Source organism: Manacus vitellinus, unplaced genomic scaffold, assembly GCF_001715985.3.
Source record: "Manacus vitellinus isolate BGI_N305 unplaced genomic scaffold, ASM171598v3 scaffold_26_pilon, whole genome shotgun sequence".
Lineage (NCBI taxonomy): Eukaryota > Metazoa > Chordata > Aves > Passeriformes > Pipridae > Manacus > Manacus vitellinus.
In genome coordinates, this window is record NW_021939960.1 from 5,934,532 (window position 1) to 5,959,648 (window position 25,117).

Below are 25,117 nucleotides of genomic sequence, written 5' to 3' on the forward strand. Positions count from 1 at the left end.
GTTTTCCTCTTGGCACTTTACAGCACATTTTAACATAACAGGTTGGCCTGTACTTGCCTAAAGCCCTGATGGACAAAAGTCTTGGCACAAGCACTGGAAGTCTTTAGAGAAGAGGCCTTCCCACCTTGCACAAGCACAGGGCTCTGCACACTTACCTGGGCATGTGGGTCCACACTCACACACTGCAGGGAAATGTCACTGCTGAAATGCCATCGCCTCGTGTATCCAGCCAAGCTGCCACCCCACCCAACATACCTTCAAAGGTTAAGACTCGTCACTGCAGATGGACAATAACTGTAAATGTAAGACAATGGTTAAAATTATCATTTGCAATTTAGAAAATCTCAGAAATGTGGGAAAACTTGAAAACCTCCAACAAAATCTTAATTACTGTGAATTTAATGGCATTTATCAGGGCACTCAAGCATGTGTCTCTCACTACGTATTTCAACAGGTTTCCTATATCTATTTAATTATAAACCTGTGAAATAAGGAAAACAAGCTGAATTCAGAACCTATTTGTTCTGTTCAATTTTTGTGCTAGAAGAACGGCATCAATAGTTCAGGAACATTACAGTTATGCACTACCTAATCAAAGCTGTTAAAAAAAGAGAGATACCAAGACTTCCGTAAAACAGGGTAGAGAGCCCACCACAAGTCACACACAGGCAAGAGAGAAGCAACCTGTCCCTGGCATGGAGCTGAAAGTGAGATAAAATAAAAGTACAATAAACCTTCACAGACTTGCACATGGAGAGAATGTCCCAGCTGTGGCAAACTTCAGTTTTGGGGGTGCTACAGGGAAGCTGCATCATTCTTTGTACAATGAAGATGAAGGGACAGTAAATTCCCTCACACATTAACCCTCTGGTGGAACTGCACAAGCTTTGGGGCCAGGAAAGAGTCACAATTTCTCTCTTTACAGGTCACCAACACAGAAGAGATGTTGTACACGTGCGATGCCCTGTAAATGCCACCTCTGCTCAGTCATGACTTTGCTTTGAAATGTAAAACTTCTGAGCAGCTTCAGAAATAGTTACCAGTTCTATCATTAGAAAAAAACAATAAATCAACAAAAATCTGCAACTGCTCTGCCATGAGAACCCCTCACAAGTGCCAGTGGCTGCATGAAGCAGTGTTCACTCCAGTACTGACAATAAAGCTGGGTGCCAATATCTCAGTCCGAAATTACATGAATTGGAACTACTGGAAGGAGATGGATGCTCCCAGCTTTTCAGGCTAAAAGAACAGGAACTTTTAAAAGCTGAGAAAAATTGTATAGAGTAAAGGGCTGACTGTGCACTTAAAACTCATGTTACAACAAAACCAAGAGCCCTGGTCTTACAGATCTCTCCCTCCTCCCTTGGCCTCTCCAGGGTATTTCTAAGCTACTACTGAACAGGGAGTGCAAAGCACAGCACACCATGTCTTAACTTTAGCTTTTCAAATGTGTCTTACCCCCAATTTGCTGTTGGAAGCACCACCTGAAGGTCAGTTTCTTCCCCACTTACCTCTGCAGATGCTGTGCCAGTGGTGATTAACAATTACATCCACACTCTTGCTACAATTAAATGAAGGCTCTGACAGCGTTTTGGCCAAAAGCCAAAGGTGTTTGTTCCCCCTTAATAACACGGCACAATTTGAAAGACAGTTTGGAGTTTACAAACAATGAAAGTTCTCAGGTCAGTGTTGTACAGGGTGTCAGGTGAGTCCATCCCTTTAGGAGCTAATCCGCTTTCCCAGAGACACTGATCTCCCGAGGGCCGAGTGCCAGCTCCACAGCAGGGTGCTGGGGGCAGCAGCCTGTGGGCAGATTTGTCTGTGTGCAAGGAATAATCATCAAATTAATGTATTAGCAGGATTAGGCCCTCACAATTGTGAGTTAAGTCGCCCATGAGAGGAGGAATTAAAGAAAACGAACCCAAAAGCTAAATTTTCAGTACCGAGCATCAGAAATACTTCTCAGATTTTCATGTTGATAATCAAAAGTGTCCCTGATTATATTCTTTAATAACTGTGCTCTAAATTGTGTTTTATGTCCCATCTTCTTCTGCAAACCATTGTAGTTAATTGTGTTTGAGGAGTGGGTCGCCCTCAAGGAGAGGGTGCTTTATTAAACCTTCGCTAGACAAACCCCAAATATTTCAGATGTCTTCAGACACCTTCCCTGCTTAAAAAACAACCAAACCCACTATCCACTGATCTCAGTCCAAGACCCCTAAGACAGCAATTAAATGTCAAGATTCATAAAGTCACATACCTCCAAAACACTGACAAAACAAAGCAATATAAAAACACCCCAAAGTGCATCTTTAGGAAACAGCACCCCCTCAGGTAGACTCATCTTTTACTTTACCAAGAAAAATAAATCCAAGTGGAGAAAAGATTTAGAGAGAAAAATACATTAGCAAATACAGATAAATTTGTTTTTAATAAAGGAGTTAATTTTCTTTCAATCCTATATAAAACAATAGCAATTAAAAACTTCATTTTTGAAAGTAAAATATTTACATATGAACAAGTAACTGTGCAAAATTTACATGAAAAAAAAATGGAAAGACAGGATTTCCTAAAAGACAAAATAAAAGGGGTGTAACAGTTGTCAGGTGTTGATAAAAATACTGATCAGCATTCAGTTTACACGCAAGAGAGTTAAATTCTACCATGAGAGTTCACACAAAGAAAGCCAAAGTATTTACAGTCATAAAAGTACTATCAATAGACAATTTAATACAATAACCTCTGAAAATATAAAGAACCAATTAGTATATTTGTAATAAAAAAATAGGTACAAAGAAGGGACTTTGCTCTGGACATCTTTAAAGTAGGCCCACAGCTTGCATACAGTCTTTTAGCAAAATAATTATAGTTTACATAGCCATTTTTATGTTATGTGCCAAAAATTATGTACAATTACTGACAAAATACACCAACCATTTTTCGACACTTGATTCACACTGAGAAACAGTCTTTTGATGATTCCTCTCAACTTTTGATTTTATTTAATCTAAGCTTTCACTTTAGCTAAAAAACACAGTGCAAGTAAAATATATTTATGCTGAAAAGGTTTCTCTTTTTTTCCTTTTTTTCCTTTTTTAACTTTACAGCTTTACAAACTATAGCAAATAAAATGCATTTTTACAGATGCTGCTATAACATTCAGAAGTAACCCTCCTTTATGGGATTTCAGGGCCTCTAATAAGCAATAATGTGATTAAAATTGAGGTTATGTTTAAAATTAACTGTATATCCCTCTAGATTTTTGAGCATTTTGGGGAAAGATAAATATTCTTTAAAAATCAGTTTGCTTTGCTAACTGACTGTTTTTAAAAAAAAAAAAAAAAAAGCTAAATGAAATGAGGTCATCTGCTGTAGACATATGCCTATATCATGGATTTAGTTGAATAAAACTGAACTAAAATGAACAATTAATGTTGAAACTGCTACAGGGCTGACAAAGGGTAGCTAGTTATTTGCTAAACGATTCCATCAGTCTTTATATATGGCTTGTTTGGCAAGAAGGCCACTCAATCAAGAGATGAGTTAAAATTTAATTGTCCTTTTATAGTATCCACAGGCCTTGTAAGTATCCTCACTGTTACAGAAATGTATTTCTCTCATACTGAAGAGTTTATTTATAAACAGGAATATAAAACTGTTCCATGTAAAGAGGTGGTTGTTTTTTAAACAATATCCCATTTGCTTGTTACAAAAAGGCGTAATTTGCAAATATATTAAAAAATGTCCTCAGGCGTCTCTCCGTCAAAAATACCTTGATCTTTTCCATTTTACTTAAGGAATGCTTTGTATAGCAATAGTGAATGGCTTGTCTCTCGCTCATTTTCTAAACAAAATATGAGGTCCCTGAGGTTCACCCGCGTTATCCTTTGTCGCGTAAACTGTCTGGTTGTTCCAACTCCAGAGCTGCCTGGGACTGCTGCACTTGAACCAGATCCCTGGAAGTGAGAAGAACAAGGAAATCAGTCCATGCTCCCAGGTATTCCAGAACTTTTCAGAGAAAACGTGTGAGGTAAGAACTCAGTGACTACGTACAGGAAGCTTTATGTTACCAGATTAGAGATTTTCTATTTAATTCTTATTTATAAACAACAGTTGAACAATTAGAAGTTCTCGGTGATATTTAATACAGACAAGAAAAAACCAACACAAAGCACAGTTTGTATTTTCAGGAAGGCACTAAGGACAGGCAATCCCAACAACCAACCCAAACAAAAGGGACAGAATTCTTCACAACACCAGCATAGAGATCCCAAGGGCAGCCCTGGAGTTCTGGATGACCTGGGGAAGAGTCCTATTCCCTGGACTGGGAGGCCTTAAGTAACATCCTAGATCCCCCCAGTCTCCATGGCAGGGTGCCATGAGCTCTCCTTTTGGTGACAACAGCTGTAACCAAGCTCAGGACTATATTTAGAAGTAACTTGCCTGACATTCTCTAATGATGTCTGAATGCTTCTCCATCATTCAGCATCACTCATCCCTCCGCTGCACACTGGCAGTTTCCCACACAAAGTGGCAAGATAAACAAGTAGCATATTATTATATTTGTCACTTAAAAAAAGGAGAAAAAAACAGAAGGGAAAAAATTGTTTGCTATCTTTAGAGATACCCCCCTCCTTCAGCTCTTCGGATGCACTCTGTGTAATGCAAGTGAGGTGTAAAGCAAGTCTGCTGGGGCCAACTCCAAGGCAATCTCACTTGCAGAAAACACAGTTCTGACAGGATACGTGTGATTAATGCAACTCTTGTATAAAACTAAGGAGCAGGAAGGGCAGGGAAGGAGCGGTCCGGCAAGGACAGGGATCCGGGACTGCCGCTCCCGGCTCAGGCTGCAGTACCGCCCAGGGACCGGCAGGTGGCGCGCGCAGACCGAAATCCAGGCTTTTCCCTCGACTTTAAAGCCGGGAATATTTCGGGCAGCCGCCTGTTGCTGACGGGTTATTTACACCTACGTAATGGATTCTTTTGGGAACAGGTTACAATTCTGTGGCTCGTGTATAGGTTCTTTTTTCCCCTCCAATTTAATTTCCTAGAATGATTTTCCCTTTTCTTTTTTTTTAATGGACCTTTGACACAGTGACAAACAGGTCTAAACACACTCCACTATTAAGAAAAGATTTATCTGCCTGAGAGCTTGGATAATTTTAAAAAACTTTTCTGAACAAGAATAGCCCAGATTTAAAAAAGTCAAAATTTAGATTAATGCATGAGCCACGTGAATCAGGTGCTGAGGCTCACACTTAACATGGGAAAATAATGTATTTAGGATCAGTGTAAATTATTAGGAAAACAACCTAAACTTGCACTAGAAATGATCACTGTAGGTTAGCAGAACACTGTGTTCAGTACAGGTGAAGTTGCTTCACCACACTGCCAGCAGTGAAGTCAGTTTTGATTCTCAAGCAAGTTACCTGTTGGCCCATCAAACATCAAATCACCAAAATCCTGTACTGAGAACTGCTTAAAGGCTGGATGTTCAAAGGGATATTTTAAGGCACCTGCACAACTTAGGTCCCTAATTTCCACCAACTTCAATGGAAATTAGAAGATGCAGGAGAGCAGTGGATGCTAACTAGATTTTCTCAAATCCATACATATGATTACTGGACAATAGAAAGAATGGCTGTAAGGGGTTTATTTTTGGTTTTCAAATATCCTTTAGTAGAAACTCAAGCCTGATTTTATTCTGTAGACCATTATACTTTAAATGCAAAGGTAAAATTTGAGGATTCTTTAAAGACTATGCTACTCCTACAAGGCATGGAGCAAGTTAAGAAGCTTTTTGGTAACTTCCAGTAAAATCACAGGGACATAAAACTCTAAAACTGACAGCAAACTGATTTGTTGAATTTGGAAACAAAACAGTGCAACTACTACTTAGAAGTGATTTTACATGTAATTAAGATTCAGTATTCCTAGACATCAAAAGCTTGCATTTACAAATCTGTGCCTAAGTAATGACAAACCTTATTTTCCACACTTCTTGTAATATGCCTTAACCACAAACTGCATACAAATGGTGACAAGTGGAGCCCAATTTAAAAATGTCAAGTGACACAGCAGCAAAAGCACAGCTGTGAGTATCAGATCAAAGGCAGCTGGTTCTTAATTAAACAGACAAAAAGATTAGATTTCCAGGGAACCTGTAGTTAATTGGTTAACCAGTAAGTGATTAATCCAGGATAACTAAATTAGTCAGATTTAGATGAAATACAAACAAGTGTTCACAGTAGATGTAAAATACATCCCATAACCTAAGTGACATTAACAGACCATTAAGGTGGCACAGCTGAGCATGCAGGAGGAAGCAATGCCAACATTAACTCTGCATGAGGTACTTCAGCATATTCCTCTGAGACAACTTCATTTGTGTACACATCTATCTTTGTAAAGTGCCCCATTCGGCAATTTTCATAATTTTAAACCACATTCATAAACCTTTAATACAGTTATTTGTCAGCTTATATAAAAATAAGTCTTATTATCAGTCACAGACACTTTAGGATATTTCAAAACTTAAAATTACTTTAAAAGATGCTCAAGAGGCTTGATTTCTTTACAAACAAAAATAACATTTACTAGTATTCAGATTGTTCCCTAACATTTTATATCAAGCACATGTAAATTATTGCTTCTAGAAATTCAGCATAAACCAAGGTAAACTCTTTTGAGGCTTTTCTACAGTATAAATGCTGTAGCACTGAAAATTCAGAATGTTCAAGGAATAATAAACAGAATTATTAAACTATTACTATCCTGTCACTTGCCATAAGGCAAAAAGCCCCACAGGGAAAAATTCTCAAATTATGAAGAGAGCTTTCGGCCCAACAAATGACAATTTTCAAGAAGATTTTGTTCTTTTTAAACAGTGGAGAAATCCCACATCGAATATCTCACACAGAAAGCAATTTTATATCATTTCATGTTTATTCATTTGTTTAGAAATACAGTAGGTAGTCCTCTGCCAGAATGTAAATTAATATTAAACGAATCAGACATTGAGCATTCTGATATTTAATCTGCAGAGAAATGTTTGAAAAGCCAGATTCAACAGTACAATACACCAAGGATATGCAAGAAATCCATAATCAGATGGAAGTGGTCAAACTGATCTGCTGTGAAGACACTAAAACTAAGGCAACTCAACTGCTGAAGAAAGAAATTAGGCAAGTTCTACAACTTGAAGTTCCTGCTGTCAAACTTAGCAGTTGATTCAATTCTATCACCCCACCTACCTCAGCAGCATTACTCTGCACTCTTAGTTAGATTGGCTACAACCATAAAAACATCTTCCCAAAAACTATGGAGGTCCAAAACACAGAGACTTGTGACTACTCAGATTTTATTCCCGATGCCACTTCGCAGATGCTAAAAACCAATCCCAGCCTTGGAGTGAGCAAATCTGAACTCAAAATACACTTGTGCTGCTCAGGGAGCTCCCACAAACTCGGGGAAAAAGCTCTGAACAGAGAGGTTTGCACAGAGATGACCATGATACTGTACCTCTGTCCCTGATCCAGATCCCGGTGAGTCTACTTTCCTTTTCTTCCTGGGGCCGATGGCAGCTAACGCAGTCAGGTTGGCGTCCCTCTGCCTCATCTGGGCGAGCTCCTGCTGCTGCATCTGCATCATTTGCCAGAACAAGAACAGTTCGTTACTTTCCTTTCAATTTTCAAAATAAAAGTTCCTGTTAAGGTGAACACTCACCTCCTTGGCCTTCTGTTTCAACCTAAGCTGTTCTGGATCTTCTTGCCGAGATCGAGACTGTGTTGACAAAGGATGAACGTGAAATGGTTGGAGGAAAAGAAAGAAAAATTAATTCAGTTACATAAGTAGTTGAAGGTTGTAAGTTTTACACAGCATATGAAAGCTTTCCCTAAACTCCAGCAGGAAGTGGGGAATACCTACCACTCCCTGAGAGGGCAACAGGGGAAAGCAATTTTTAAAAATTAAAAGAAGTTTTCCTGTTTCTTATGGTTTTTTTAAAAAGCACCCCCTTTTTCTGCTTTGTTAAAGATAGCAAAGGAATAGCCAGGCACTCATACCTTAAACAAAACCATTACAAGAGACAAATTACACAGATCTGGGTACAGACACTTTGCATATGAAAAGAGGAATAAGACCTGTACTTTTTGGAAAAATTCTTCCCCTTGCTGTGTAATTATGCACTTATTCAGAATAGATCTTTCTGCTACACCTACACATACAAGTCAGGCTCCTGTGTGAACAAACTGCAGCTGACTGACCCACAGACCATTTACATCAGCAACTGCCCATTTCACTGGGCACCTGCAATTCCTTGTGTGCGTCATACTTTTAGAATCACTGAATTGCTTAGGTTAGAAAAGACCTGTAAGAACATCAAGTCCAGCCGTTTCCCCAGCACTGCCAAGCCCACCACTAAACCATGTCCCCAGGTGGCACATGTACATGTTTTTTAAATACTTCCGGGATGGTGACTCAACCTCTGCCCTGGGCAGGATGTTCCAGGGCTTGACAACCCCTTCAGTGATGAAACTGTTCCCAATATCCAATCTAAACGTCCCCTGATGCAACTTGAGGCTATTTCCTCTCATCCTATCAAATCCTGACTCTTGTTAATCCCACCCGTTCTTTAGACCAACAACAAAATAAATTTGAATTTTGACATTATCAATTCATACTGGATCATGAAATCAACAGAAGCCTTAGGTTGTTTTGTGAATTATTCTAGGGTGCTCTTATCTAATCATATTCATTCTATATTCACTGAGTAAAACCCACAGTTTAATGTTTACATCAACTGCTTCTTATTTATTGTATTCCTCCAACTTGTAAAAATCTTTCTGAGTTCTATTTCTAGTCTCCAAAACACCTATAACCTCTCTATTGCATTTAAGAGTACCAAGCTATAAATTCATCTTTTTCACAATGCAAAATGCAAAAACTAACTTTTAAGGCCTACTTTAATTTGGGACCGTGCAATGGGACTGGTAAAGAAGCTGTTTCATGTGCTTTACCATGAAAAGCAAAACTGAGTTCTAGTTAAGAACACACTCATCAAGTCCCATCTTTGAAGATTAGTCTTTCCCTTCACTGCAAGTGTTTTAGAAGGAAAAGAAACTCTGCTGTTTTGATGTCAAAAATGACACTTTGCGACCACGTGTGAAATCCAAGCACTTGCCTTTGCCGCGCGCATTAAAATTTCCCTTTCTTGTTCATCTTTACGCTGCTTTTCTATTTGATCAAGCTGTTCAAAGAACTTGAGCTGTGCCCGAACGTCACTTGCTTGTTCATATCTTTCATCATCCTGAAAATACAGCAAATATGTTTTCTCATTACTTTCCTAAAAACAAAGCTGTTAACTTGTACTGTACTGGGGGAGAACATATACATTCAAAGCTCCAGTGTTCACGGCGTCCTTTTCAGACAAATAGCAGGTGTATATTTACACCAGTCAAACCAGCTAGAACTCTTAAAAGCGTTTTGTTCTAGTCCATGAATCATCAGATTTTGACTTCTAAACTAATATCATCACAGCTTTAACCTCTCAAACATATTTCACAGAGCTGTGTGGCTTTTTTAAACGCTGCTCAGGCATTTGCATCTATTAAGAACACACATCTGTCACATAACAGTCTCTTGAGAATTCATAGTGCTTTTATCTGTCTGTCTGACTGTACAATCACTCAGACTCTAAACATTTGACATAATGAATAAAGGGGAGGGGCACAGTTTCTCAGCATTTGTCTTAAAACCATTTTGTATATGCAAGTTGAAAAGTTCTAGTCACCCATGTGTATTAATAACTTAATGGCAGATGAATCAGTCAAAGAGAATAAACAACACCTGAACTCCTGCATTACAGCCAGCACGACAGCCTGCTGAATTCGTGCAATTTTGTCACCTGGTTTGTGCAATAAAATACAGTTACCTTGTAAGAAATATTCCTTTGTTGAGCAGTCTCTGATAACTTTTCCACGAGGTTTTGTAGTCTTTGTTGCGTAGCATGCGATACGTAGCTAACTACATCAGGATGGATTTCTGTTATTCCATGTTTTTTACCTACAATCAGGACAGAAGTCAGTTGTAAATAAATATGTTACAACAGAACTAAATGTGAGGTCATTCTCAGTCATGAAAATTCAAATGCCTTTTTCAAAATAATGCTTTTGGGTATTGCTCACACAAGCATCAAATAGGAAATGGCATACACATGAAAATTTACATTAGTTTAACAAAAGTTACTGTATATTAACAAATGCTTAACATTTGTTAACATGAAGTTACTATATATTAACAAATATTACAGCATAACAAATAACTGAAGATTGCTTTTTATTTCACCATCAACTCTAAATTACTAAGTAAACATAATAAAAGTGTTTCTGAGTTTATTTCATTGTTTATGTCATGTTTGTTACACTGTATCAATTTATACAGTCAGAATTTTAACCAGGTCAAGTAGTTTTGTGGTGATTGCCATCACTTTAGAAGACAATTCTATAGGTTTGCTACCTCTTGACACTATTCTACTTACATAAGCCAAGTGATTGCCCAGAAGCATCAGAATATACCAGAAAATATCAGAAGGTAACAACTCCAGCTTTAAACCATTCAAATCAATTTCCATGGAAAATGCTTTGAATTAAACCCAAGAGTAGTAAAATTTGTTTTATTAATGTTCAAGATAAAACAACATACCTATTTCTAATATCCTTCTTTGTAAAGGTGCTGGGAAAAGGAAGGTTTCATCTTTACAGGACCTTGTTAATGTGCCCACCAGCTCAGAGTTTGTTGCCAATATCCGAGCACTTTCTTCTGACAGGTTGACTCCAGCCATTGATGCAACATCATTAATGTCATCATCATCCCTTAAAGAGAGGAAAACTTATTATAATACCGTATTATAATATTGAGTGCCTATCTGTGCACACTGCTACAATATCACAGCTGCATAGAGTGAATTCCACAATTCCTGAGCAACTCCACAAAATCAGAATATTTTTATTTTTGCATTTGATTTGCTTTTCTTACACGATAAAACTAATTTAATTGCAAATGAGAAATTACTCCTTTCATTTCAAAGAGCACTAATTTTGTAGTTCCTGCTTTTTCAAGATCACTTCTTATGAATTGTTTTAACACCTTAAGAAACAAGAGACCAGACAAATCACTACCACAAAACAATAATAATCTGCCCTCATCACTTAGACAGGTTGTACATCCAAATAATTCAAGCAGAGCTGAGAGAAGCAAAGGAATGAATTCCATTAGCTTGTCTGGGCAGGAATTGTTTATGAGGTTTAGTGCCAGCTAAATGCTAAAACCAGTCTGGCACAAATATGTCCAGCATTGTCTGTTGAAGTCTTTAATGAAGAAGCAAACCTGCCCTCAGAATATCCACCTCTAGGTTACTGTGAGTTTCCCCAGTTGGATTCAGCACCACTGTAGCACCCAGGAAAGGTCCAGAGTTCAGCTGCTCAGGCAGCACAAGCACAAACATCCAGTGCCTCACCTAAAAGAGCCTCCCCCAGGTTCTTTCAGTTTATTCTTCTGAGCAGCAGCTACTTGTGTTGAAACAGTGGCAATAGCTTTGTTTCCAGGTAATACTGCTGGTTTTACCACAGGTACTGCAAGACAGACAAGATTTGTACTACATCAGTAAGAGTTCGGATTTACAAGCCAGTCACAGCTAGTTATGGTAATAGATCTGGTACAAAGACTTTACCTCAATAGCTTCTGACAGCATTTCATCTAAAAAGCAGGACCCTCCCACACAATTCCAGCACCCACAACCGTTTCTGACTGTAAATAATGCCCTGAGGAATGTGTATCCCCAGCCACTACGGCACTACACACTGAAGATTTTAGCAGTAGTACAAAAGCCATCACACAGCTCCAGGGCATTTAAGAACTGACATTCATAGAACCATAGAATGGTTTGGGTTGGAAGAGACCTTAAAGATCATCTAGTTTCGGGGCCTTGACACCTTCCACTAGACCAGGTTGCTCCCAGCCTCATTCAACTTGGCCTTGAACACTTCCAGGGACGGGATGCCAACTTCTCTGGACAAGCAATCCCAAAACTACACTTCAGGTAATGCCATCAAATAGGGCATTTACCAGGTATCTTGACCTCTTACCTGTCTGAAGTTGATTCAGTTGAATTTGAGGAGTTGTGAGCATAATACGACTGTGTGGCTGCCGCAATGCTACCATGGGTGTCTGTGTCAACGTTACTTGGGGGGGCCTTATCAATGCCCCTGCTTTCTGAGACTGTTGGATAACCTGCAAGTAACAAGGAAAAAAAGCACTGTAAATAATCTGACAATCAAGTGGGAAGAACAAGCCCTAACAGCACTTTAATCAAGACGGATTTTAAACTACACTTTTTTTTCCCAGTAGCTAGTTTCTCTGAAGAGCTCAAAGATCTTTGAGCTAAACCACTTCAGGCTGCACTTCAGCTCACGTACCAGTGGCGTGGTCTGGCCTTGTTTACTAACACCAACTTGTGTGGGCTGAGTGAGGCTGATGACAGGTTGCTGGAGGGTGCTTGTGACAGTGGCAGTCGCCTTCCCCGCCGAGCGCTGCGAGGAGCTGAGCAGCACGGCCGCCGCTGACGGGATCGTGGCTATCGTCGCCTGCGTCGTCGGCTGCTGCTGCTGGCTCTGCTGAATGAAAGCTGCAGAGTCTGGTGTTAACTGTCTCAAGGCAGGTAAACTCCTCTGGAAGAGAGGAAAGGAAAGAATTTCGTTGGGTTTTTTTTTTTAAGTCCTCACACAAGGAAATATGAATTGGAGAAAAACACTGCGTTTCATTTCAATCTGTTGGATCGGTCCGTGTGCACCTGAGAAAAGATGGCAAGTGAGCAGGCAGGAATACCAGGCTGCTCACATTTCATAAGCAGGACACAGGGACAATGCCTTTTGGATATCAAGGGCATCTAGGTTATGCAGCCTACCTGGAACCCTGGTACATACTTAACAACCCAAGCCCATGCTGCCTTCCTTGACTGTGCTTCTCCACACGTTCCCAGCTACATGTGAAGGCTTGAAAGACATACTGGAACACCAAGGAGGATTTCAGAATAGCTCAGAGACCACAGTATTTTACTGGATTCTTAAATTAGCTGTTTTCTTATGGCAACAATTTTTATCCTCAGGAACAGCTCAAGGTTGAACAAGCATTTAAGAACCCAGAAATGTCAACACACACCTACAACTATATCCCTTAATCATACATTAGTTAAGCAGTTACACTCTTACTATTCAATGCTGTCGTACTTTCTATGATTTTCTGATGATAAATGTTTTGGAATAAACACTAATTTGAGATGTGTCCAATTACTACAAAATTTAAGACAAATGTGATTTATTATTAAGAGGTGGTAAATTTCTTGCTTATCCATACAAAGAGTTATATAGCCCAGGGAAAAGATTTGCCCAGAAGGTACAGTTTTCTGTATGATTCAATCCCTTGTTTTCTTTCCAGGACTAAAAAGAGAATAATAAATCAATTCATACGTTTGCTGGTCTAAGTCAGAGAAAGAGAACTTTTCAGATTTCTCAAAAGAGCTGTGATGTGACACTGGTAGAAATTACATTACTTACTGACTGTGCCAAAGAACCACACCAACAAACTCTTGGAACTCAGAGGTAAAAATACTTTCCAAGGGAGCAAAAGCCTAATCAGGCACCGTTTAAAACTTCCCTTTACATCATTTTGGAATTCTATCTACACTGGTAAAGGATGTGCTTGTGTTCATTGCTGCTGATACATAAGCACAGAAATAAAGAAAAGCAGTGCATACAAGATACCTTCAGGAAAGGCACAAGGTAAGGTTGAGGTGAAGAATTAAGTTCTCTGTACAGCCTACTGGTAAAGTCTTCTGGTTCAATTTTTCCATCCTTTAAAACAGAAAAACCAAATGAACAAACATTCAATACAAGAAAAAAAAAGTAACAATTTATTGGAAATAAGTGGCTTTATAATCCTTCACTATTTTTAGTCACCAATAGCTTTATGGTAGTAACTAATTTTACTATGAATTCAGAAGAAGCAAAGTTAATTTATCTCAGATTTTATAAACTTCCTCCTCTGAAGAAAAATAATTCAGACTCAGTTTTGAGTCTGAATTTGCCCAGATACTTTTCAACTTTTCTTACCAGCAGGTTCTGTACTAATTCTTTCACATTGGCCGCAGTCTCTGAAGACTGTTTTCCAGATGATGCCAGTTTTATTAATGTGGACAGGAAGTTTTTGCATTTCTTCACATTTTCCATAGTTTCCTTAGGAGGAAGAGTAGAAGGGAAACAGGGAAATGAAGATAAACTCTTTCATATGTGATCTGATCATATACTTTGAGAAATAAAGTTCATAACTGCAGACTATTATTTACAGATTTATGTTCCTCAATTATTAAGATATAACCAGACTGAAATTATGGTTTTACTTCACATATATCTATGTATTGTACATTTTTGTTATCAAAATGTAAGAAAGTATGATTCTTCATGAAGTAAGGAAATGTCAATGATTTTAATAATGGCACATTGCATATGAGAAAATAAGTGTTTTAGCAGGACAACAAATAGCAAAGCTTTTCTTTCACAGTGCGTGGATTCTCCCTGTTCTGCAGTCCTGGAAACATGGAGCTTGAATGAATCAGTGCCAACTTCTTATCCCTTGTCATACTAATACTACTCTGCAGTACTGAACAATTCACTGTTCTATAAAATACATCAAACACGTTTTAAAAAAATGAGTGCTTTAAAACTGTTACAGAAATAAAAATTAATACTTTGACACTTATCAAAATTCAAGAGACCTGTATCCACACGTTTCAGTTATATGGTTCTACTAAAGTTTACTTTTTCAACACCAATGGCTCACAGAATTCCTGCATCTTCACTGCTCTCCACTCTCTCTGTATTTACATTTTTGTGTGTATATATATACATACATGAACACATGTATATGTGAATAAACAAAGAGATGTTAAATTTAGCAGTGTCTTACTGTGGCAGCAGTGGAGGTGGCCGTTGTTCCTTGCACTGTTCTCTGAGGAGTTCCAGTTTGTACAGCTGTTGCTGTCCCCAGCGTGGTTGTTTGTGCAGTACCACCCAGAACAATCTGAGGCTGCAGAGAATACAAACACAAGATTATTTTACTTGAAAGATATCAAAAAGCTGTTTTCCTGAGCCATCAAAACAGAAAACGAGCTCTGGGACAGTAGAACACCTTTCTCAGCTACTATAAATAAGTTACTACTGTGTGTTCGGTTGCAGTGAACAGAAAGAGCCACCAGATGGCACTAAACACATTCCAAACAGGAATCCCAAAAGTTGAAAAATTGCGCGATTTTTGGTCACTGAATAAAATACCATAAATATATCTTCAGCCACTGTGGTTTAAAAACACAGCTTAAACGAGTGCTGAATTCCTGTGAATGCAATAGCTTTTTCTACCTGTTTTGTTAAATGCCACTTCCAAAGGGAGGAATTTCTAAAAAGGCACTATGACAAAAGCTCGGATCTTCTCGAGGTCTTTGTGATGAACAATGGGACAAAACACTGTGCTAGTTCTGTAGACAGATCGGCAGCTCAAAGCAGGAACATCACCTCTAAAGAATCACCATTGTAAACAAGAACTTCTCACGTACACAGCTCATTCATGGACTTCCAACACAGTCTAATTATTAACAACAACCCTGGGACAGCAATTCCTATCAAGTTACAGCTGACACTCAGAATTTTAACAAATCATTTGTAAACTTGCTCTTTATATAAAGGTGCACAAGAAAAGAGGCTCCAGTGCTGCCAAAGCTAACTTTCATTGGTATTTTGAGAGAAACTGAAGGAGACAAGGGTTTCATTTGTCTCATTTTTTTGAAATCAGGATAAACGAAGTCCATGGTGTGCTCATTACAGCATAAAATATGCAGATGGAATGATCTTTATTTTTTTTTTTGTCCAGTATAACAGCAGTGCAAATTAAGGGGACTCAGTTAGGTAAATTAACTCTTAGATCTGGAAAGATCTCGGGCATAGGCAAAGGCTCTCTGAGGGAAAAAAGGTTAACTGGATGCATAGCAAAACCTGCATGTTTTAAATTAAAACTCTCTAATCCTGTCTACTCAAAGGATGAAGAAAGCACAATGAGACAGATTAGGCGACAGCAATCATATTGTATCAGTGCTGCCTGGAAGCCATGTGGAGAATTTCACACTCTTGCAGTGTTTTTTAAACTCACGCCACCATCTCTCAAAAAACATTTCCAGGCAAGCCAGAGGCCAGGCTATGAGAGGACAGCCCAGACTGACACCACTGCCTGTCCTTCGGTTATCAGTCTCTAGAAGGACACAGACCAAAGAAGAGACCTGTGTGAGAGGAAGAAGGTTTGGGGGAGAGAAGGCTGCCAGTGCAGTTGCCTTTGCAATTGTAAATTTTGCTGCAGAATTCAGAGGACTGCAGATCCATCATAGGAATAACACCACAGCTCCAAATCCAAAGGGAATTCCTGTCAGTTTCTTGAGGCAGAAGACATAAAGGTATTTTGTTTTAGTCAGCTCTGTGGCGATACAAACTACTAACAGGATACCTTTAAACAGAGATGCATATCGGTATAACATGAAATAATAATAACACAGATATAAAAAATTATACCCGTACATCCGAAATATACGTTGAGAGCTGCCAGTGTTTTAGAAAGGATAATCCAGGAGGCATTTCTTCCCTGCACTTAGCAACTGCATTTCCTGTCTGTCTGGCAGTCTCATTTATACATTACTTTCCTACACACTCACTTGCACAACCGGGGGACGCTGTAGCGTTGTCGTGGGTTGCACTGTTGTTTGAGCCTGAGACACTTGCTTGATAATAGTAGTTGGTGTCACCTGTCGTGCAATAATGGGTGTTCCTGGAGCCTGGGGAAGAGGAAAAAAAAAAACAAATACATCAGTGCCCATAGTTAAATATCCTCTACCTTATCTAGTATTTTGTCCCTGGACAGTTAATATTGCTGCAGATACCAAAGAATGCATCGAAACCACTAGAAAACTGTGAGAAGGAATTTTAGACTTGAACCTAATGCAACTGTCAAAATCTCAGTGTACCCCATATCCACATTTTTCTTTTAGTCTTACATTTTCTCTGGGGAAAAGAGTTGTACACATCAACCATATGAGGTCTTCTCTGTATCAAAATTTTAAACTTAATGAGATCCAGATAGGTAAAAATATTTTTGATGAGTAACAGCCAAGCTGTAACAGATTTAGGACCAAAATACATCACCTTTACCATGTGGAAAGTAGATTTAGAGCAGACATTAGGAATAAATTCTTTACTATAAGGGTGGTGAGGCACTGGCACAGGCTGCCCAGAGAGGTGGACTCCCCATCCCTGAAGTGTTCAAGGCCAGGTTGGATGGGGCTTGGAGCAACCTGGTCGAGTGGCAGGGGAACTGGAACGAGATGAGCTGTAAGGTCCCTTCCAACCCAAACCATTCTATGAATCTATGAAAAGCCTGTATAGCCCCAGTTAGATCCATGGTTTCTTCAATCCCTAACACCATACCTTCCTTACTTTTTGGCGTATTCTTCACAGAAAGAAAATAGATCTTACAGCTTTTAGCCCTACACATCACTGAGCTGACCTGCACTGTCGATATCTGCACTGGGGGTGCACTGGTCGGAGTAGCAGGACGAGGAGTCAGAGTATTCTGAGGCTGGGACTGGGCGTGTGCCTGTGCTTGCATCTGTGCCAAGGCTTGTTGGGGGATCATCAGCAACTGCCCGTTCTCACTGCGCACGAGGACCATGCCTGGAAAACAGATATTGGTCAAGCAACACACATCCTTTCCAAACATGAAAGAACATCTTTTTCTGATCTTTTTATCCAAGTTGGATGCATATGGAATTAATGTCCTGCTGAAGGACTAAGCAACTAACAAAAGAGGTTCAGAATAAAATCAAAATACCCGGTTGCATTGTGACATTTTGTGTAGAATAGCTTAATATCAGAAATAATACCTCTCTACCTAAATGCTCAGTATATTGTGCATCAGAACACAGTGAGGTGTATTTGCCCCAACAAAAAATATTTCATGTGACTCAACATTAAAATTAGCAACATGTAAAAATCCTACCTGTTGTTTACTAAGAAATTTGTTTTATGAAACACTACAAATAAAAGAAAATCCTGCCATTAGGCAAGATTCCTGTTAAGAGGGGAAGAAAAATAATCAAACATAAGCTCTAGCATCAACAGGAACACAATTGTCTAAGTTCTAAATTAATTTCCCATAACCAATTCAGTAATGAAAGTGGCTATAAAATCATAATCTCTCTCATGTGCATCAGCAACAGGCTGCATTGTGCCGTGTTACACCCCAAAAGAAAAATAAAACAGAGAAGGAAATGAGGCCGTCATTCCCTGCTCAGTCACTCAGATCAATACACTTAACCCCACTGGGCAGCTGGAGGGAAACAGCTTTTAACAGGCAGATTTTCAGATGAGACTCTCTCTTCCTTGAACGTGCAAACAGGATCTGGACAACATGAACTGTTTTCCAAGAGCTCCTTCATTCCTCACGCCTCAGTCAGCCCAGGAGAGCCTCAGACCTCATCAGCTCTGAAAAAGCCACCTAAGGAAACAAACTTAGTTGTGAGCAACTACAGGAGGAACCTTCACCATGAAAATCAAGAGGCACTACTGAAATCAGAAAGTTTTTCTGAAGTGTTGTTCAGTGAATCAAAAGCCTACACACGCTCCCCAACAATATCTGGAGATCTGGTCTATGCCATCGCAGAGCATGACTACTTCAAAAGAGTCGAGCTTTTATTTGCTTTTCTATTCAGGTGAAGTGCCAAAATGTTTACAGACAATGCCTTAAACAGTTTTCTTGGACTGTTTGAAAGTTAAACTGCAAAAATCCATATACTTATTTCTACAAAAACGCGTTCAAAAGAAAAGCCTTAGTTGATTTGCCCCTAATTTTTCCATACATTCTCTGCATTAACCCTCTTTTAATGAAGCAGTCATATAGAGGCATTAAACTAGTTTACATCCAAAAGGTGATTTTCTATTGCAACTTAATTAGAAATGTTAAGGAGGGACCCACAATGTGCTACGGACAAGAGTTACATCTAGAAACAAATATTCTCAGACTGGTTTTCTGTAGGAAAGGGGGGGGGGAATTTATTTATAGTCTTGCAGACTACAGAAATAAATGCTCTTTGTTCAGCTGTCAAGTCCAAAAAACTATTTTCCAAGCCATTCCAAACAGTAATGTATTTTCTCCTGTAACTTACGGAAGAAGTATTTTCCTTAAAACAGCAAGGGCACACACACCATCACCACAGCTTATGAGAACCTTAAAAGCCTTAATAGTGAACACAGAGCTTGATCCTGTCAGCTGCTCATCAGAACCATCACTGCTTTATCTCAGTCAGCCTCATGCTACAGGGAGGGGGCTACTGACAAAAAAAAAAAAAAGAGAAATTCAACATTTTAAAGACTAAAGAGTGACCTACTACTACATCAAGCTCATTCCTGCACATACAGAACCTGCCATCCTCTTCCAATGTGCAAACAAAATCCTGGGAAATGAACTCACATTGCCCATTTTTGTCATTCCTCATAATAATCAGCTGAAGCAGATAAACACTGAATCAATGGAAATCTTCAATACTGTTATAACTGAAAACATCAGTACAGTGAAAATCTGATTAGAGGAGCTATTTTCAAGTCAACATCAAATATTAAGGCTTGTTGGGTACTATTTAGTTTCTAGCAGTGGAAAAGGCCCAATGACTACCTATGACTGTGCCTTCATCAAGTCCTTAAACATCCCAGAATTATACTGATATCCCACAGAAAACTCTTTTTCTTAAAACTCACCATTTTTGGGGTTCCCTAGGATATTCTAAGGTTAATGTACCATACAAATTCTTTAAAGCTATATATTTTTTCCTTACAGAAGCAACATAAGAGACACTAACTGCAGTTTGGGAAGAGGGGATTGTTTTTTAAACTTCTCTCCCAGTGAAATGTGACTAAAATTATTTGAAAGCACCAAGTTATAACCCCTCACCTGCATATGAGAAACTTTTATAGCATCAGAGCTCTGTGATAACTGCTCCTGTCTACAGTTCAACACACACATCAGTCTCAGGAATGGGTGTGCACCACCCACTAATGCCCTGCAACATCACAACTACCCTTCAGCACAGCAGTCCTGTCAACTAACTGGTTTTCTCCCCAAAATACGAATGAGAAGAGAGAAAAGAGGGGAAATAACCACAAAATGAAGGCTGGATACCCATAGAGTGCAAGCACAACGTCTGAACAATGAAATATTCTCCCTGAGCTACATGCAAAATTAGAACATGCCTACACATTAACATAGCACAACTGCTCAAACAGACAGTTGAAAAGCACAGTAATGTGAGCTTTAGAAAACATATCAAGAAAGTTCAATTTTTGGCAGCAGACAGATAAAACAATCATTTGTAATTCAAACCCTGACTTTAAGTACTACCCTGCTACATTTCTAACTATGGGAAGTCTGAACTTTCCGTCAAGTACTGAAGTCATAATAAAAAAGTAACTCATACAAAGCTACATTTGAACATTTCTTTCATTCCCACTCAAATTTGATACACAGTTATTTTCAACTTAGAGAGTTTCTAAGGTGTCATTATCTCAGGGCCTACCCCTGATAAATTCCTGTGCACACACACTGGGCTATATACAAACATAAAGACAATTACTAATATCTGACTAGTCTTGCATAAACTTTAATCATGGTATGATGATATGAGACATTTTACCTGCTTGGAATGTTGGTGTATGAGTGATTTAGGACAAGGTGTAAAAATTCAGATTGTGATGAACTTGGTTACTGAAATTTCTGTGCAGCAATTCACCAGTACTACAGTCTGCAGGCAAGTAAGTTTTGACTGAACAAACACATAACACCCCTCAAGCCTTGTTGAGAATTCTTTAAAAACAGAGGTGGAGCTGCTCTCTCAGCTTCTCTCCCCCCAGCCCAACTACAGACTCTTTTCCAACCCAATTAGCTAAAAAAGGAACTCACTAACCCAAAACTACACCCAGGCTGGCACTAAGTGGATTTTCAGTGAAGTTCAGAAGGCTCATTGGTGCTAACTCGATTAAGAATTAAAAAGAAAGCCCCATTTACCTCCTCCTTCTAAACAACGTCAGTGTAGGACTGTAACAGCCCCCTCTCTCCATCCATATGTGAATCTCAGTTGATCCATTTGTGGCAGTAGAACAGAGGAAGGACAGACAGACACATGTGTAGAAAAACAAATTTCTTTCTCCTACGTTCCAAAACTTATATTTTAAATATTTAAATACAGGTGAGTATCATAACCTCAAACTCCAGTGCATAAGGTTGCAAATGCTGAATGAACCAGGTCAGAACTGACCACCAGGTACTAGTAGATAGCTAGTATTTTATACGGTATCTCACTGTTTCAATTAAATTTAGCAACATATTTAAAGTAGGATGAAAAAGATCTTTCTGTTTCAAGTTTATCATCCAGGGGTTTGTTCCACAAATGGATAAATTACTATTTAAGCTCAAACAGCTAATAAAGATAATTGGAAATGTTCAATTATAAAAAGGTGACAATAAAACTTGTTCATTTTAAATATCTCTCTGCCTTATTTTTCCTAGACAGTCTGATCACGTGTACTCTAAAATCATATTCAATATTAAAAATGCAAATATTCAAGCATTCTTTCCAAGTCTCTCATTAAAAAACTAATTAAAATTAAAATTAATTACCATTTTTGTTAGAAGTCAGAGGCTTAAGAGAATCCTGAAAGAGGCTCATATTTTAGTTTGAATTAAACAATTCATCATGGCTCCACCAAATGAAGGATTAACAAAACTGAGTTGGATTGCTCCTTAAGCCAAAGGGACTTGTGCTCTTGACCAGTACAGTGGTCATCCCACGTGTTCTTGTTGTGGAGACCTTCCCAGATCTCTCCTGTTTATCAGAGTGTTTGGGAGGGAAAATGTCATTATTATAGGATGTGGCTGCATGATTCTACTGTGTCGTCTTTGCCTCTTGCTTATTTGTGTTTCCATTTGCTATCAGCATTGCCATTTACAAAGTGCTGTGCTTTGGGGGTTTGTTTCTTTGTTGGTGTTTTTTTTTTTTTAATTAATAAAACTTGTGAAAATTACGCACTGGAATCAAAAGTGAAGAGCTCTGGCCATAAGACATGTCAAAAAAACACAAACCAGGCTTTTTTCAAATGTCTCCCTCTTCCTTATTTCTTGGAAACATGGCTTGGCTAAGCAAAGACTAAAGAAAAAAAAATAACAGAATAATTAAGAAGACTAATAAAATATTGTGTAGCCTTTGCAGACCACTCTGATTATCTGTGTAATTCCCAAGACATTCTTGCTAGAGAACCTCTACATCCAAAAAGAAAAAAACCCACACAAGTTTCCTGTTTTGTTACCAGTTTTTGCTGGTAAATCTTAATTAATAATATGTATAGGAGCTGGACTTCTCAAGGAGAGAGTTAAAACTTGCTGCGGGTATAGCAGGCACCTTCAGATCAATGTTCTGAGGAAATCCCCAGTCCAGCAGACTGTCCCCTCTCACTGCCACACCAGCAGGAGTATCTGGGTGTCACCTCTCAGGACAAATGCTCCATGTCTCAGGGACTGCATCCATACCACAGGTGACAAGAGGACCACAAAAAGGTGTGCCCATGCTTGTCTCATACCAGTGTGCAAGGACAAAACTTCTGCCTATCTGTGAAATACAAACCCTAGACAGGATCCTATCAGATCCCAAGGGACAACATCTCTCTTCCTAATGCAGACACTGAACAGAAGAACAGAAGGTTCAAGCTTAAAGATTTTGCTCATTACCCACAGTGTAGCTCATGGTCTAATCCAGATCAATTCAGAACTATTACTAAGAACCTAGACTTTTAATAGGTTGTTTTTTTCAGTAGCTGAGACATGACAGAAGAATTAATGGGTGTATGATCTTGAAAGTGCATGGAGAATATCCTTTTCTAGTCTCCTGAGGAAATTCTCTTCTTAAAAGTAGAAAGGTAACTGAACTTTATTTCCCAAGAAAAAACAGCTGGGGTCAGGTTAGGCAGCAAAGAATCAATACACACACATGCTGGTGTTCAGAAAGAATGTCCAAGCCTGAAAGAATAACTAGAGGATTGATGCTTCTGGTGTAGGAAATCAAAGTCCTTACAAACACCTCTAGAAAATAAAGTTATTGATCATACAGTCCACTGACATCTGACAAATCTTCAAATCCTAACTAGATTTGCCAGGGAAGTTCACTATGAGGTTATCTCCACGTCAAAGCATTTGGGCCTTAAGCTCTCAAGCGCACACTCATTTGTGGCAAGATGCTGCAAACATTTGACATGGCAGAAAATTCTGACAGTAATCCTATGTGGGCTGTGCCATATTAGCAGGAGAAAGCTTTATGAGAGTATCCCTATGGAATTGTCAGAAGAGATTCTGTTGCAACAAAACGGAAAGCAAATGTCTGTAAGGTTATGCAAGTTGTTGCCATACACACCACAAAAACCATCTAAAGCAAAGGGGACGAGTCCAGGTTCTGCAGGTGGTTGGACCAGGTAAAACAGGGACCATGAGATGAAAGAAGTTTTATAAAAGCACAAAGTTTCTACGATTTTTCCAATACAAAAAAGTTGGAATACTGTAGACAGCTGGAGAAAAAGACAGCTGCCTGTACAAACTACAGGAACAGCTTTAGCAGAAGTGATGTATGTCCCTTATTCCAGAAAAGGAAATGGATAACCTGGTACTGACATCAACGCTGTCCAACTATTCCTTCTCTCACAGTAACTGACCTACCTGGGAAAGTTCTAACTCTACAGGAATGAAAGGCCAGGAAAAGCAGAAAGAACCTATTGAAGTCTGCTGGTCCACTGCAGCTCCATGAAAACCTGGGTAATTAAGGGAATCTTTCCTAACACCAGACAACTTCTAGCACACTTACAATTATTTGCATGTGTCAAAAAGCAGCATTTGTAACCAGCACATGTGTAGCAGCTCATGAAGGACAATCTATACACCAGCTCATGAGAAACAGGGACTACAAATCGAGATGAGTAACACAGAACTGTAAATGGTAACACAGCTGTGGATTAGATGTCACTGAAGACACACTATTTCACACCCCATGAGAGGTGTGCACCAGCTGCATTAGGTGCTCTGGCTTAAGTTTAGGTGCTTAGAACCTCAGGTGACCTTTGCTGCACAAGAAATCCAGAAGAAGCTTTTACTTGAGCTTGCTGAAGCTTTCGACACCATCAGAGATCCAAGCTCTCGAGTTTCATCAAACGTGGTTGTTTCGTGACTTCTACAAAGGCATCTCAGCTCCACAAGGATAACCACAGTGCTGACAGAGAAGTCTCCACAGTGCAGGTATCAGGTCCTGCAAACCAGCCAGCTCAAAATGAACACTATGTGTGACTTGAGCTGCTCCAGAAGTGCCTCCCCTGTGCTGGCACGACGAGGTCAGGCTGTACAAACACGAGTTAGCAGCAGATACGTTCCCTGCTCAGCTGCAGGTCTGCAGGCCATAAAACTGCCAGCAGAGCTAGAGCTGTCCAGCACACTGGAGCAACCTGAGAGTGTGTACCAGATTCCCTCATGGCTTGTTTCAGAGGAATGGGCACCCCAAAGCCATGAAGATGAGGTTCTGCACAGCTGCACTGAGCACACAGTGCACACTGTGCCCACACATCTGAAAGGCACCTGCTGTGCTGAAGGTGAGCTACAACTTAGCATGAGAAAACATGCCATGACTGTCAGGGGTTGCTTCAGAACATCTCTAACACAAAACACTTGGAGTCTCTCCCAACAGGCAGTAAACATTACACATAGTGAAGACTGGCACAGCACAGAGTTTTGGACAAGAACTACAAAAGCACCTAACTTGATTTACTTTTCAACTCCTGCCACTCTGGAATAAAGTAAAATTCTACCCAGATCCAATGCCTAAAAGTTTTAGTACAGCATCAGTTTACTACAGCACTCCACTGTTTGCCATCACCCCTTTCTGCACACGCCC

The 25,117-nt window shown here is 39.3% G+C and overlaps 1 protein-coding gene across 1 annotated transcript in view; it reads right to left on the reverse strand.

Moving 5' to 3' along the window:
* Positions 1 to 2,981: 2,981 nt before the first annotated feature.
* Positions 2,982 to 25,117, reverse strand: part of TAF4 (TATA-box binding protein associated factor 4) — a 35,765-nt gene continuing 13,629 nt past the window's right edge. Inside the window, exons 3-16 of the mRNA XM_008932920.3 lie at positions 17,653 to 17,819; positions 16,805 to 16,924; positions 15,019 to 15,138; positions 14,166 to 14,288; positions 13,818 to 13,907; positions 12,474 to 12,725; positions 12,144 to 12,288; positions 11,516 to 11,630; positions 10,702 to 10,871; positions 9,932 to 10,062; positions 9,182 to 9,307; positions 7,726 to 7,782; positions 7,522 to 7,641; positions 2,982 to 3,956 (exon numbers count right to left, since the gene is read on the reverse strand). Of these exons, the coding sequence (XP_008931168.3) occupies positions 3,789 to 3,956; positions 7,522 to 7,641; positions 7,726 to 7,782; positions 9,182 to 9,307; positions 9,932 to 10,062; positions 10,702 to 10,871; positions 11,516 to 11,630; positions 12,144 to 12,288; positions 12,474 to 12,725; positions 13,818 to 13,907; positions 14,166 to 14,288; positions 15,019 to 15,138; positions 16,805 to 16,924; positions 17,653 to 17,819 (1,904 nt within the window). The 3' untranslated portion in view covers positions 2,982 to 3,788. The remainder of the gene's footprint in view (positions 3,957 to 7,521; positions 7,642 to 7,725; positions 7,783 to 9,181; positions 9,308 to 9,931; positions 10,063 to 10,701; positions 10,872 to 11,515; positions 11,631 to 12,143; positions 12,289 to 12,473; positions 12,726 to 13,817; positions 13,908 to 14,165; positions 14,289 to 15,018; positions 15,139 to 16,804; positions 16,925 to 17,652; positions 17,820 to 25,117) is intronic.